The sequence below is a fragment of the Prunus dulcis genome, chromosome 1, assembly GCF_902201215.1.
Source record: "Prunus dulcis chromosome 1, ALMONDv2, whole genome shotgun sequence".
NCBI classification, from domain to species: domain Eukaryota; kingdom Viridiplantae; phylum Streptophyta; class Magnoliopsida; order Rosales; family Rosaceae; genus Prunus; species Prunus dulcis.
Genome location: NC_047650.1, coordinates 10750938 through 10763231, shown reverse-complemented (window position 1 = coordinate 10763231; position 12294 = coordinate 10750938). Strand labels below are relative to the sequence as shown.

Below are 12294 nucleotides of genomic sequence, written 5' to 3'. Positions count from 1 at the left end.
CACTCAAGGATACCGAGCATGTTGACTCAACAGAATCAGTCTGGGGTTGGAACTGGATAAAGCTTCGAATCGAATGAAATTTGAACGTGTCCTTGAATTACAATGATATCGAACTACATGGGTTAAATTGTGAGGATTAAAACTACATGGATAAAAGTGGAAAATCCAACAACCTACATGGGCATTTGGCCTTTTTTTGGGTCAAGGGATCTAAATCTTGAATCAGTAACAACTTTTCAAGTGAAACTCTATATAGCTACTTTATTAGGAGCATCTTCCACCATAAACTATTTTAACTCAATTTTTGAGTTCCAAACAGTGTGTGTTTTAGACATCACATCTTTCAAAATCTTGAACCCCAAAGCTTCAATTACATTTTTCTTATAAGACACACTGCCAACCGGATCCTGAGCCTTTGTATGTAGCTTATGTGTATTTATTTGCATTTCGGTAAATGCTCAACCAATCTAACGACTTAACACACGACATGTCATTAAACTTTTAAAATATATTTTTTAAATTTCCAAAATGCAGATAAGGTAGTCTAACGTTATTTCCAACACATGACTTAGCACCACTCAACCAATCTAACGTTAACGCTATTAGAGCATTTCCAGCAGCTAAGGTTGGACTCGGGCTGGGGGGGTTTGGGCAAAAAAGTGATTTCCAGCAACAAAAGCAAGCCCGGACAAATGGTGGGACCCAGCAGACCGGGCTGGCCCGAGGGCAAGGCTAATGTCAGCATGCTGACGTCACGTCGACGTCAGCCCTGCGTCCAAATTTTTTTAAATCATCCACGTGGCGCGTGCTAGGCTCTTCGATCATATTTTTTCCAGCAATCCAACGGTAGCCAATGTTTGTGCAATAAAAAAATGTATAAAAATTTAAAAAAATACCAAAAAAATTAATGATTTTTTTTCTCTATACCTTATTTTCTTTGTCCTTTTACTTTCATTTATTTTTATATTACTCCATTTACTTAAGTTTACAATGTAAATAAGGAAGTACCCCCCATTTGGATTCAAATAAAAATACTAGAAAATCAAATTCCCACCAAATCAAAATATGAAAAATCGGTTTTAGTGCAATATATGCTTCATATTAAAATTTCATAAAATCAAGTTTTCTTATTTGATGTGTAAGGAATAAAAGCCGCAAAAAATTATCTTGAGAAAATGATTATTCTGAAAAATCATTTTTCATACTTAGTCAATATTGCACCTCCGCTACAAAAATTATGGGTTCGCCAGTGTCTATAAATACCAACCAATACTCTTCACTTTTTTTTTTTTTTTTTGATGATAAGCAATAGAATATTATTGATGTAAAAAAGGTATACAAGAAGTTTGAACTCTTCACTTTTAACACCAAATCCTCATACTTTTTTTTTCCTATAAATACAAACCAATAAAACTAATAAAATAAAATCTTATCCGAAAATATTATCTAAATTAATTGTTTAAGTAAAAAAAGTTGTAAAAATACAAAAAAAGAAGAATAGTATTTGCCATGGCAAAAGACAACTGCTGGAAACACACTTTGTTAGGGGGGTTAGGGCAGCCGCTATTCACATGAATAGTAGTTGCCCTAGGGTTCCCCTTGTCATGGCAAGGGGCAAACTGCTGGAAATGCTCTTAAGGTAGGACATCACTTGTGGAAATAATAAAAATATGTTTTAAAAGTTTAATGACATGTCATGTGTCAAGTCGTTAGATTGGTTGAGCGGTTTAGATTTACCAAAATGCGGATAAATGCACAAAAGCTAAATGTTGAGGATTGGGATCCCTGCCACCTATTCGTCATCTCCTTTTGCACTTAACTTGGCTGTACTTATTTCACAAGTCACCTCATTTTCTACTCAACTTTATTAATAATTCACAAAAGTTTTGGTAATTAATTGACAAATAAATCAGAAATTAAACATACAGAATATTATCTCCGTACAAGGATGAGGTGATAACTAATTAACAATAGCGTTACTTTCATTTTTGTTTAAATTTTTTTTTCGTCTGAAAACTCGGCATTTTCTTCCAAAAACAAAAAAAGAAGAAGCGGGAAACCCAAAATTTGAAAATCAGGGCCAACCAGAGAGAGAAAGGGGGCCTCCTGCAGCCATCCATTTTCCCAGTGCTGGTGACCTCAAACCAAATAGCCATGGAGGAAGCCATAACTCGAATAGTCACAGAGCTCGAAGAACTCCGCCACTCTGAAAACCCCTCAGACCGCCAAACCCTACCCATCTCCGATTCCACCCTCTCAGACCTTCAAACCCTCTTAGACAACGCCCTCGCCGACGATGACCCTGAACTCATGGACCGCCTCCACGACGAGCTCTCCTCCAAGTCCCTCTCTTCGTCCAATCTCGTCCGTCCGATCGCCTCCGCCATGGATTTGGGCCGTACCCATCTCGCCCTTTCAGCCTCCAAAGTCTACCTCTCTCTTCTCCTCTCACCCAATTCCCCTGTCTGCACTCTCTTCAACCCCATGGACTTTCTCTCTCTCCTCCAATCCATTCGCCGGTCCCTCAAGCATCGTCCTCCAGGTGAATCAAGCCATGGGTCCCACGTGGCCGCTAATAAGAAAAGAAAGGGCCGCATCAGAAATCGGGGTTTGAAGAATTGTGCCCAGAGTTCTCACGATGAAGATTGTGATGGGGAAGAGAGTGAATTTGATGTGAGGGTCTTGTTTACTGTTCTTGAAAGGTTGGAACTTGTAATGGGGTTGATTCATTTGGACCGCTTTCCGGATAGTTTGAAGTCTTTGGTTCAAACTGTGGCTGAAATTCCAGTGATGGCGCTTGAAGTATGCGGTAATTCAGGCAGTTATAGCAGACTGACCGATCTGTGCTCGCAGATTTTGCTTAAAGTGTTCATACCTGAGCATGAGGACCAAGCTAACATTGCAGCCGAGGTGTTGAAGTCATTGTCTCCGATGATTCTTCAGCATAAATCTCAAGTGCGGGCATTTGCATTGGGGTTCGTGACGAATCGAATGATGAGTGCGGCCAAGACGCTTGATAGAGTCAGGAAAGCAGTGGTGAATTTTCCGAGGTACTTGGTTCAAAAGGCACCGGAGAAGTCTGAGCCTCGGGCTTTGGCTGTAGAGTCTATCATGGAGATTGTTAGATTTTTGGAATTTGAGGACCAAATGGGGTTTGTGGGTTATGTAGTGAAGATGACTCAAGGGAAAGCTAGCTTGAGGCTCTTGGCTGTTGACCTTATTCTGGTGCTAGTGACATCGTTGAGAGATACATTGGGGTTGAATTCAGAAAGTGAAGTGAACGATTCATTGGGTCTGAAATGCTTAGAGGCTTTGATTCAACGTTGTTCAGATGTAGTTGCTGGAGTTCGAGGCCGTGCTTTGTCAAACTTGTCACAGCTGGTGGGCTTATTGTCAGGTGATGATAGGGGTCAGGCTGTGCTGGAAGAAGTTATGGGGCTTGGCAATGCAAGTGACCAAAGGCCGAAGGGTTGGATGAATGAAATTTTAATTAAAAGGTGCATGGATGAGAAGGCAGGTGTAAGGAAGGCTGCACTTCTTTTAATTACCAAGTTGATAGCCATTCTAGGTAGTGACTTTGATGGAGGCTTGCTCAAGACAATGGGCATGGCTTGTTCTGATCCACTTGTTAGCATACGTAAAACAGCAATTTCAGCTCTTTCAGCGGTAAATTTTATGTTGTGCTTCATCTAACGTCTCTTCATTGAGCTGATGTTTTAGTTAAATGTGTAGTTGATGTTATTAAGTATGGCATCTAATTGGTCGTATACTTTGTATAGCCTCCGAAGTTCCATGTATTCCATTTATATTTTTGAACAACGTATACTTTTGGGCACTGATCTTGGTTTTGATCTTAAAAGGGTTACCCTGTTAACTTCTTTCCAGCCACCTGGAACACAAAATCTAGCTCATTATGGTTGTCTTGTATGAGACACTTTCAGAAATCTGATTATGTTTCATTGAAAATTCTCAATTACGTTTCTGTTAACCACACTTTGTAGAGGCACATCTGCATTTGCTGACAATTTGGATCAAAGTGTTGCAATATTCTTAGTGGGTAGGTTAAACTTTGGGATTTTAATGGTTTCGACAAGATACATAATTTCTGAAAGAAAAAGAGAATTAACGATATACATAATCAGAAATACACTTCATTAAGCTTCTCTTAGTGGAAATTACTTTATTTTAATGCCTGTGTCAGAATAAGTATGTATTCTCCTGATCTATTTACTAAACCTTTTGAATTGTGCCTGTTATGAATTTATTTTTTGTGGAATACCTGATCTTATATGTTAGAACTCTGCATTGACTTTGTAGGCCTTCAGAACATTCCTGGATGAAAGGGTGGCTACTGAGTGGCTACACTCTGTTCCACGCTTAATTGCTGATAACGAGTCTAGCATTCAAGAAGAATGTGAGAACTTGTTTCTAGAACTGGTATTGGAACGGGTATCTACAGGGTCTGTTAGTCCTCTTCATGATGAATCCAGGTTTCGTAATTCAAATAAAGCAAAAGGTTTGGAAACGGATGTTGACTCAGTGTTTCCTGAAGGAGTTTTGAGTCTTTTGAAAGAGATTTGCAATGGAGAGGTGACACCTTGGGTGAAGAAAATTTGCACAAACCTGGGAAAGAAGAAATTGATGAAGCACAAATTTGCTATTTCTCTTCAGAATATCATAAGGACATCTGAGTCTCTGTGGCTCAGTAAATCCATGCCAATAGAGAAATGGACAGCCCCACCTGGCTCTTGGTTTCTTCTATCAGAGGTGTCAGCATACCTTGCAAAAGCAGTCAACTGGGAGTTTCTCCATCATCATTGGGAGCTCTTTGACAAGTATGGCATGGGAGGGGAAATTCAAAGCCCATTTGCACAAGGATATGCATGTGTAGAGGAAGATGGTATAGATTCCACTTCTGTTGCTTGGGCTGGGGATCGTGTTTTTCTCTTACAGACAATCTCTAATGTTTCTGTTGAGCTGCCCCCTGAACTTGCAGCAGATTTAGCTCATAATATGCTCAAAAGAATTGAAGATTTCAACATGCATTCAACAGAGGTACTCATCTGTTGGTATCAGTATATTTGTTCAATACTTCGTTGGTCAGTACATTAGTTTGCCTGCTTGCCTTGCGGGTTGAAGTACACAAGCACTCACTCAGTGTTAAGCTCAACTTATCTGGATAGAGAGATTGAAGCTAGAAACAACGTTTTTCATGATGTTTCATATATATTTTTGAATGATTTCCAGCTAAATGAACTGAATTCTTTATGAAGCTAGAAACAACGTTTTTCACTCTAGGCAAAGTTGGTCCTGTTCATCCTGTTTGCATGACTAATCTGAAGAGTGAATAACAAGTAGATTGCTTCCATTAGATAATCTCTAATCAGAGTTTCATTTCACTTTTTGAATTGTAAACTACTACTTATGTTTACATTTGTATCAGAGGAGGCACTAGTGAAGGAATATGGTGGAAATGTTGAACAAATAATTGAGAGAATTGAATTTTCCTATGCTTATACTGAGTGCTGCTTTTATGAGCTTACTTGGTACGAGTGTGGGGAGATGTGCATTTAGCCATGAGCATATGACAATAAAATAGCTACGTGTAGAGACCTATGCATAGTCAGCACCAACTTGCTAATACATATGGTTTTTATTTCCCCCTTTTCTCTATTATTTAACATGTGCTTTTTAAATTAGTTGCTTTGATTTATTTGATGACAGATTAATGCTCATGTAAAAGCACTCAGAACATTGTGCAAGCGGAAGGCTTCAAACTCAGAGGAGGCTGATACCCTTGTTATGAAATGGGCACACCAGCTTATCTCAAAAGCTTCTCAGATTTTAGAGAAGTTTATTTTGGATGATTCAGATGCAAAAAGAAAAGGAGACTTCTTTACGCCACCTAGAAGTGGGACTAGAAAAGACAAGAGAGCTATGGCCATGTCGAGGTCATTGTCAGAAGCAGTCACAGCAGCTTACACCATTGGGTCTTTGGTTATCATCTGTCCATCTGCTGATATGACCACCGCCATTCCACTACTATACACCATAATCACTTCTGGGAATTCTGATCCAAAAGCTGATAAATTAACAAGGCCCAAAAGCTCTGTAAATCAGACAGCCCCTTCTTTGTACATCCAAGCATGGCTGACTTTGGGGAAGATTTGCCTTGCAGATGGAAAAATTGCAAAGAGTTATATCCCTCTGTTTGTGAAGGTTTGGTCATTGACTTTGCATTATTTATGTTATACAGCTTTAAATGCTTTTTGAAAACAGCTTATTGACATGTGGCCTTGACAAGATGCTCCAGATTTCTATGGAACCTATAACCTAGAAAATGTTTTGCTAACAATCTTGTTCTTCTGCAGCCTGCCAGGTTTACACCCTTATCAATTGATTGTGACGTATATATAATTAGATAATTATATATTTATCATATGTGTGTGTGCGTCAGCAGTTTCAAAACTCTCTGTTTCTTTTAACTAAATCCTTTTCTTTTGTCCAAAGACGTAATTGAGTTCCAAATCTCACAAGATTCTGTAGGAACTTGAAAAGAGTGATAGTGCAGCACTTCGCAACAATTTGGTAGTGATGATGGCAGATTTTTGTGTTCGCTACACTGCTTTAGTTGATAGGTAAGCCTGTAAAACTGTAACTTAAATGAACTAGAGTCAACTAATATCTTTGCATTTAAACTACCTATGAAGAATTAAAGGTGAATTATTGTTTTGCTTTATAAATTTCTCAATAGTTTTTCTTGAAGTCAACAGTTATATACCAAAGATCACAAAGTGTCTCCGTGATCCATGCGAACTTGTAAGAAGGCAGACATTTATACTTCTCTCGAGATTGTTGCAGGTATATGTTAGTCCTATGGCTTAACATTTCCATTTTGATGATTTGGTTAGATTACTAATTCTATGTTTCATACTATATTGTCAAATTCAGAGGGACTATGTGAAGTGGAGAGGAGTTATGTTCCTTAGATTTCTTTTGTCCCTTGTTGATGAGTCAGAGAAGATAAGGCAGCTTGCTAATTTTCTCTTTAACAATATTCTGAAAGGTTCAAGGTTTTCTCTTGTTTTGCAGTTGTGAAATTAATGTATATGTTTGTCATTGAGATTTGACTGTTCTGCATGATTTTTTTTTTAGTCAAGGCACCACTTCTAGGATATAACAGTTTTGTAGAAGCAATTTTTGTTCTGAATGACTGCCATGTCCACAATGGACACAGTAATGCTCAGGGATCACGAGCAGAGAGCCGGCTTTTTTCCATCAGGTAGGTGTGTCTATAATGAACTGAAAGGAAAGCAGCTTTACAGATGGGATTAGATTTTATATATAGTTTATTTTGTTGTTCTCAGGGGCAATGATGAAAATTCAAGGTCTAAAAGAATGCAGATCTATGTTACTTTGCTAAAACAAATGGCTCCAGAGCACTTATTGGCTACCTTTGCAAAGTTATGTGCAGAGATTCTTGCTGCAGCATCTGATGGTATGCTCAATATAGATGATATTACTGGGCAGTCTGTTCTCAAGGTATTTGCCTCATGGTGTTCAAAAACTTGTTGCATGTTACTGCATATGGTAGCTGATTTCTGTGGAATATGCATAATTGCAATTCAATGTATTGACATGTTTACAGACCCAACAGAACTTATTTTAACATATGTGTGCCTTCCAGTTCAGTCCTTTTAATGGGTTGAAGAGCAGATATATTTCTAGATTCTCTAATTTAGTTTCCTTTTAATCATGGCTAATATTAATGTGTTTGTATTTGCTACTTGCCTGTTTTATTTGAAATATGCTTTCTTAATTTCCGGACCAGGATGCTTTCCAAATTCTCGCCTGCAAAGAGATCCGAATTCCATCCAACCGAGGATCATCAGCTGACACTGGAGACATTGATGAAGAAGGCGGTGATAATGGTGGAGCATCTGCCAAGGGAAGGATAACTCAAGCAGTAAAAAAGGGCCTCGTCCAAAACACAGTACCCATCTTTATAGAGCTGAAAAGGCTATTGGAAATAAAAAACAGCCCCCTCATTGGCTCCCTCATGGAATGCCTCCGTATCATCCTCAAGGATTACAAGAATGAGATTGAAGACATATTGGTTGCCGATAAGCAGCTCCAGAAAGAGCTCATATATGACATGCAGAAGTATGAAGCAGCAAAGGCCAAATCAACAGCTGCTGAGGCTGTTGCCAACAGCAAGAAAACAATTAGCTTCAACTCGCCCGTTGTATCTAAGATTGAGAGTGTAAGACATGCCCAAAACAAGTTTGGTAGCAAACTCCAAGGTGACACACAATTGGCCTCAGCAATGGCTGATGCAGCTGCTGAAGCCACAGCAAGGTCAGTGCTCAAGGAAGTGAACAAGGGGTTACAGTCACCGCCTCTTAGCGCTCTGAGCGTGCCTAAACTCAAGACATGCCGAGGAGGACGCAGCGGTCACAGTGATCTTCCCTTTGATGTCTTAGAATCTGTGAGGAAAAGACAGAACTTTGACTTTAATGAAGAGAATTAAAGACACCAACCCATGAAATGAAGGCCTGCAAGTTTGGTTTTGTATACTTGTTTGGTCTTTCCTTTGTACTTTGATGTAAATATAAAAACAGAGTAGATCAACTAATCAGTAATTTAACGCTTAATCATTGTAAATTAATGAAAACATTCTCTGATCCCTCTTGTAAATTGCTTCCACTTCATTGTTAGTTTCCTATGTTCTTTGTTCACAACCAATGTCATGGGCAGTTTGGGCCGGGTATTTTTTTGTCATGGAGTCAAAAAGATAAAATAAAAACTAAAACAAATTGGAAATTAAAAAATAAAATAAAAAAGACCCCTTTCTAGTCTTTGCTCCATGAACGACGTGGCATGATCTAATTGGGAAGATGACCATTCATGGTGGTGATCAAAATTAGGCTTGGTGCTTTGAGTCCTTTGACGCACCATACTCCTCTGCTGTTGGTCCGGTGCTTTCTGTCCGAGTCCAATTTCCAAACCCCCCTCTCTCTCTCTCTCTCTCTCTCTCTCTCTCTCTCCTCTCACATATACATTTTAGCGTTGTTTCGAGGCTTCGATCGATTTCAAAAGGTATGCTTCTCTGTGATTGTTTCCACAATATGTATACAGGCATGAACATGAACCGATTCATCAAAATCTAATCGGCATTTCCTTTGAATTAGGGCATATATTGAATTCACGGATGGGATAATTGAAATCTGAAACCTCCATTTGGGGCTTGGAATTGAGTTTGGTACTTCCCCAATTTGAACATTGGTTTGTCAATGCTAGCATTTCTTGTCGTAATCGAAATTTGAGAATTGGGTTTGAATTATAAGGTAGGTCTTTGATAATGGATGGTAACAAGGATGAAGCTTTGAGATGCGTTCGCATTGCTGAAGAAGCAATTGCGTCCGGTAACAAAGGGCGTGCGCTCAAATTTATCAAAATAGCGCAACGCCTTAATCAGAGTTTGCAAGTTAATGAACTTTTGGCTGCGTGTGAGAAGATCGATTCGGGGTCTCCTGCATCTTCCATTGGTGAAAAGGGTGCTACTGAGATTAAGAATGAGCCTGGTGTGGAGAAATTGGGCCAAGGTTTGAATGGGGAAGTTAGTTATACCGAAGAGCATGTTCAGTTGATCAGGAAGATTAAGAGAAACAAAGACTATTATGCCATTCTTGGCGTGGAAAAGACTTGCTCAGTTGAGGACATTAGGAAGGCTTATAGGAAATTGTCATTGAAAGTTCATCCTGATAAGAACAAGGCTCCCGGTTCGGAAGAGGCATTTAAGATAGTAAGCAAGGCTTTCAAGTGTTTGAGTGATGGAGATTCAAGGAGGCAGTATGATCAGACTGGTTTGGTTGATGAATTTGAGTACAACCAGCAACACAATGTGAGGAGGAGGAGGAGGAGAGCTGGGCATGATTTGTTTGATGATGATTTCGACCCTGATGAGATATTTAGGGCGTTCTTTGGTCAATCAGACATGTTTCGGACAAGTCATGTTTATAGGACTAGTAGAACTGCTGGCCATCAGAGGGAGGAGGTTCAGGGAGGGGGACCTAATATCATGGTTCTTATTCAACTATTACCGTTCTTGGTAATTGTATTGCTGGCATATCTTCCCTTTTCAGAGCCTAACTACTCTTTGCAGAAGACTTACAACTACCAGATTCCCAAGACAACAGAGAAACATGGAGTGGAATTTTATGTTAAATCAGAAGCATTTGATGAAAATTATCCCCTTGGAAGTGTTGCTCGATCTAACATAGAGAACCATGTTATCAAGGATTACAAGAATGTGCTTCTACACTACTGTCGGGTTGAACTTCAAAGGCGTCACTGGAGTAAGAATCTGCCTACCCCTCACTGCGATAAGTTGAATAACCTTGGAATAGCGTGAAGGTAAGATATGATATTTCATGTTACGAAAAGAAAGAAATCTATGGTTTTTACCTGCTCGTTGTGTGCTTGATTATAAATCATCTTCCACTGTCCTAATCTTGGCTTTTACCGAAAAAATGAAAAAATGAAATTAATAAGTCGCTCTACTTGTTGAATTATCAATTTAAACAGATTGTCTTATATCATTGTCTTATTTAAAGCACCTTTACCATGTGGACCTCTTGTGTGAATCACATGATTCTCTACAGGAGTTTAACATCTTTATTTATTTTTTTGGTGCACCTTCATCTTCATTCAATCCCCAGCTCCTAAGTTGAGTTGCTGTCCAGAAATAACTGCACCCTTCATGTTTTTCATCAACCGTACACCAAATTTAAGCCCTTTGAAACATAATTCATCAAGTAGACCTAAATCGCAGTTCCAAACCCTAAATCAGTTTTCCTTTTAATCATAATGTACCAAATAAGATAGTGTGGGAAGTTATTTTTGTCTCCTACTTGTCCCCATTTCTGTATCAACTCAAGCCGCCGTTCAAACACATTTATTCCTAAGTATCTCTCTGTTGTTCAAATCTTGAATTTATCTAGTTTAGTCAATTAAGATTCTACTTTAACTGGAAAACTGATACTATTACCCATCTTGATGTTGCTAACTGTCATATATTACGAAGAAAAGGTGAAGGCCCTTTGCCAATCCTTACTTGGCTTGTGTTATGCATCCTCCAAACCATTTATTTTCTGTGTTTGGGTATACTCTTTGAGAGCTCTTGTTTTAGTGTGTAAAAAGAAAAAATGTTTTGAATTCATGTGGCCCGTTTCTTTGTTGTTTGATCTTGCATTTCTTTCTGTTAATCATTTTGAAGATATTGTGTATTTTATTTTTATTTTTGTTTTTATCAAGCAGAGGCTATACGGCTGATGTTGATGTAGCTTTAGTGCCACTATGATGTTGAGCATGGACGTGAGAGTACAGCTGGTTAATATTGTAAATGCTGGGGACGAGTTCTTTGGAAGTGACCAAGGATTGCCTTTCCTCAACATGGGCCATACAGCTGTGTGCAGATGTTGTCCAGGATGCTGGTAGCGAGGGTTTTCAACACCCTAATGGCATTTATTTGGTTAGAAATAATAGTGTACACAGCTTTTGCAATTACCTGGGAGGTCAATACTAGTAGTTACGAAATATTATGAAACTTGAGCAATAGGTTTGTGATAATGAGTTTTTTCACTGAAGAAACACAAAAATTTCTTTATATTCTTTTTATCAGACCATGCAGTTTCCATTTACCATTTGGTTGTATTTATTTCAGAAAGTAAGCATATTTATGTGCAACTTAAACATCAAGCCCATATCATTAGTTGTTATTTTGTTTCTTAATGACTGTTTAGTGTATTTCTTTGCCCTTGACCAACCTCTGAGCAATCATCCACGTTGTTAGCATCTGAGGAAAGACTTTGTTTTTCTTGGTTGGCATTATTGGTCATTTATGTGCTATCTTGATTTTCAAGCGACTTGTTAGAGAGCAGTTTAATCCTCACCGTGCAGCAACGCTGGTTGCCGGGAGAGATGAGTCCTCCAAGGATACATGTGACATGTATCTTGCAAGAGTATGCTCGCCATGGACGCATTCACAGCATGAACGCAAATGGGCACTACTGTCATGTGATGAGTAAGAACATATCGAATCTCTTATCTGCACTGATTTATAGTTCTGAAGGAAACAACATGGATTTTTTCATATTCATTGAACTTGATGAGATCTTTAAGTTACCTCCCTACGTGAGTTTTATGAGCTTGGGCAGCCTACTTTCCTTGAAAGCACTTTTACTTGATTGATCAAAACTAGACTTCATACAATCCGAAGATAAACTTTGTTTT

The 12294-nt window shown here is 38.8% G+C and overlaps 2 protein-coding genes across 2 annotated transcripts; both read left to right on the top strand.

The window, feature by feature from the left end:
• The first annotated feature begins 2154 nt into the window (after positions 1-2154).
• On the top strand, positions 2155-8697 carry LOC117614183 (condensin-2 complex subunit D3). Its single transcript, XM_034342904.1, has 9 exons — positions 2155-3666; positions 4318-5055; positions 5725-6219; positions 6547-6638; positions 6774-6861; positions 6952-7066; positions 7156-7282; positions 7368-7542; positions 7832-8697. The coding sequence occupies exons 1-9, from the start codon at positions 2155-2157 to the stop codon at positions 8528-8530; spliced, it is 4041 nt and encodes a 1346-aa protein (XP_034198795.1). The 3' UTR covers positions 8531-8697.
• A 244-nt stretch (positions 8698-8941) lies between these two features.
• LOC117614818 (chaperone protein dnaJ 49) lies at positions 8942-11793 on the top strand. Its single transcript, XM_034343730.1, has 3 exons — positions 8942-9099; positions 9192-10416; positions 11320-11793. Exon 2 carries the CDS (start codon positions 9362-9364, stop codon positions 10412-10414), a length of 1053 nt encoding a protein of 350 aa, XP_034199621.1. The 5' UTR covers positions 8942-9099; positions 9192-9361; the 3' UTR covers positions 10415-10416; positions 11320-11793.
• The last annotated feature ends 501 nt before the right edge of the window (positions 11794-12294 follow it).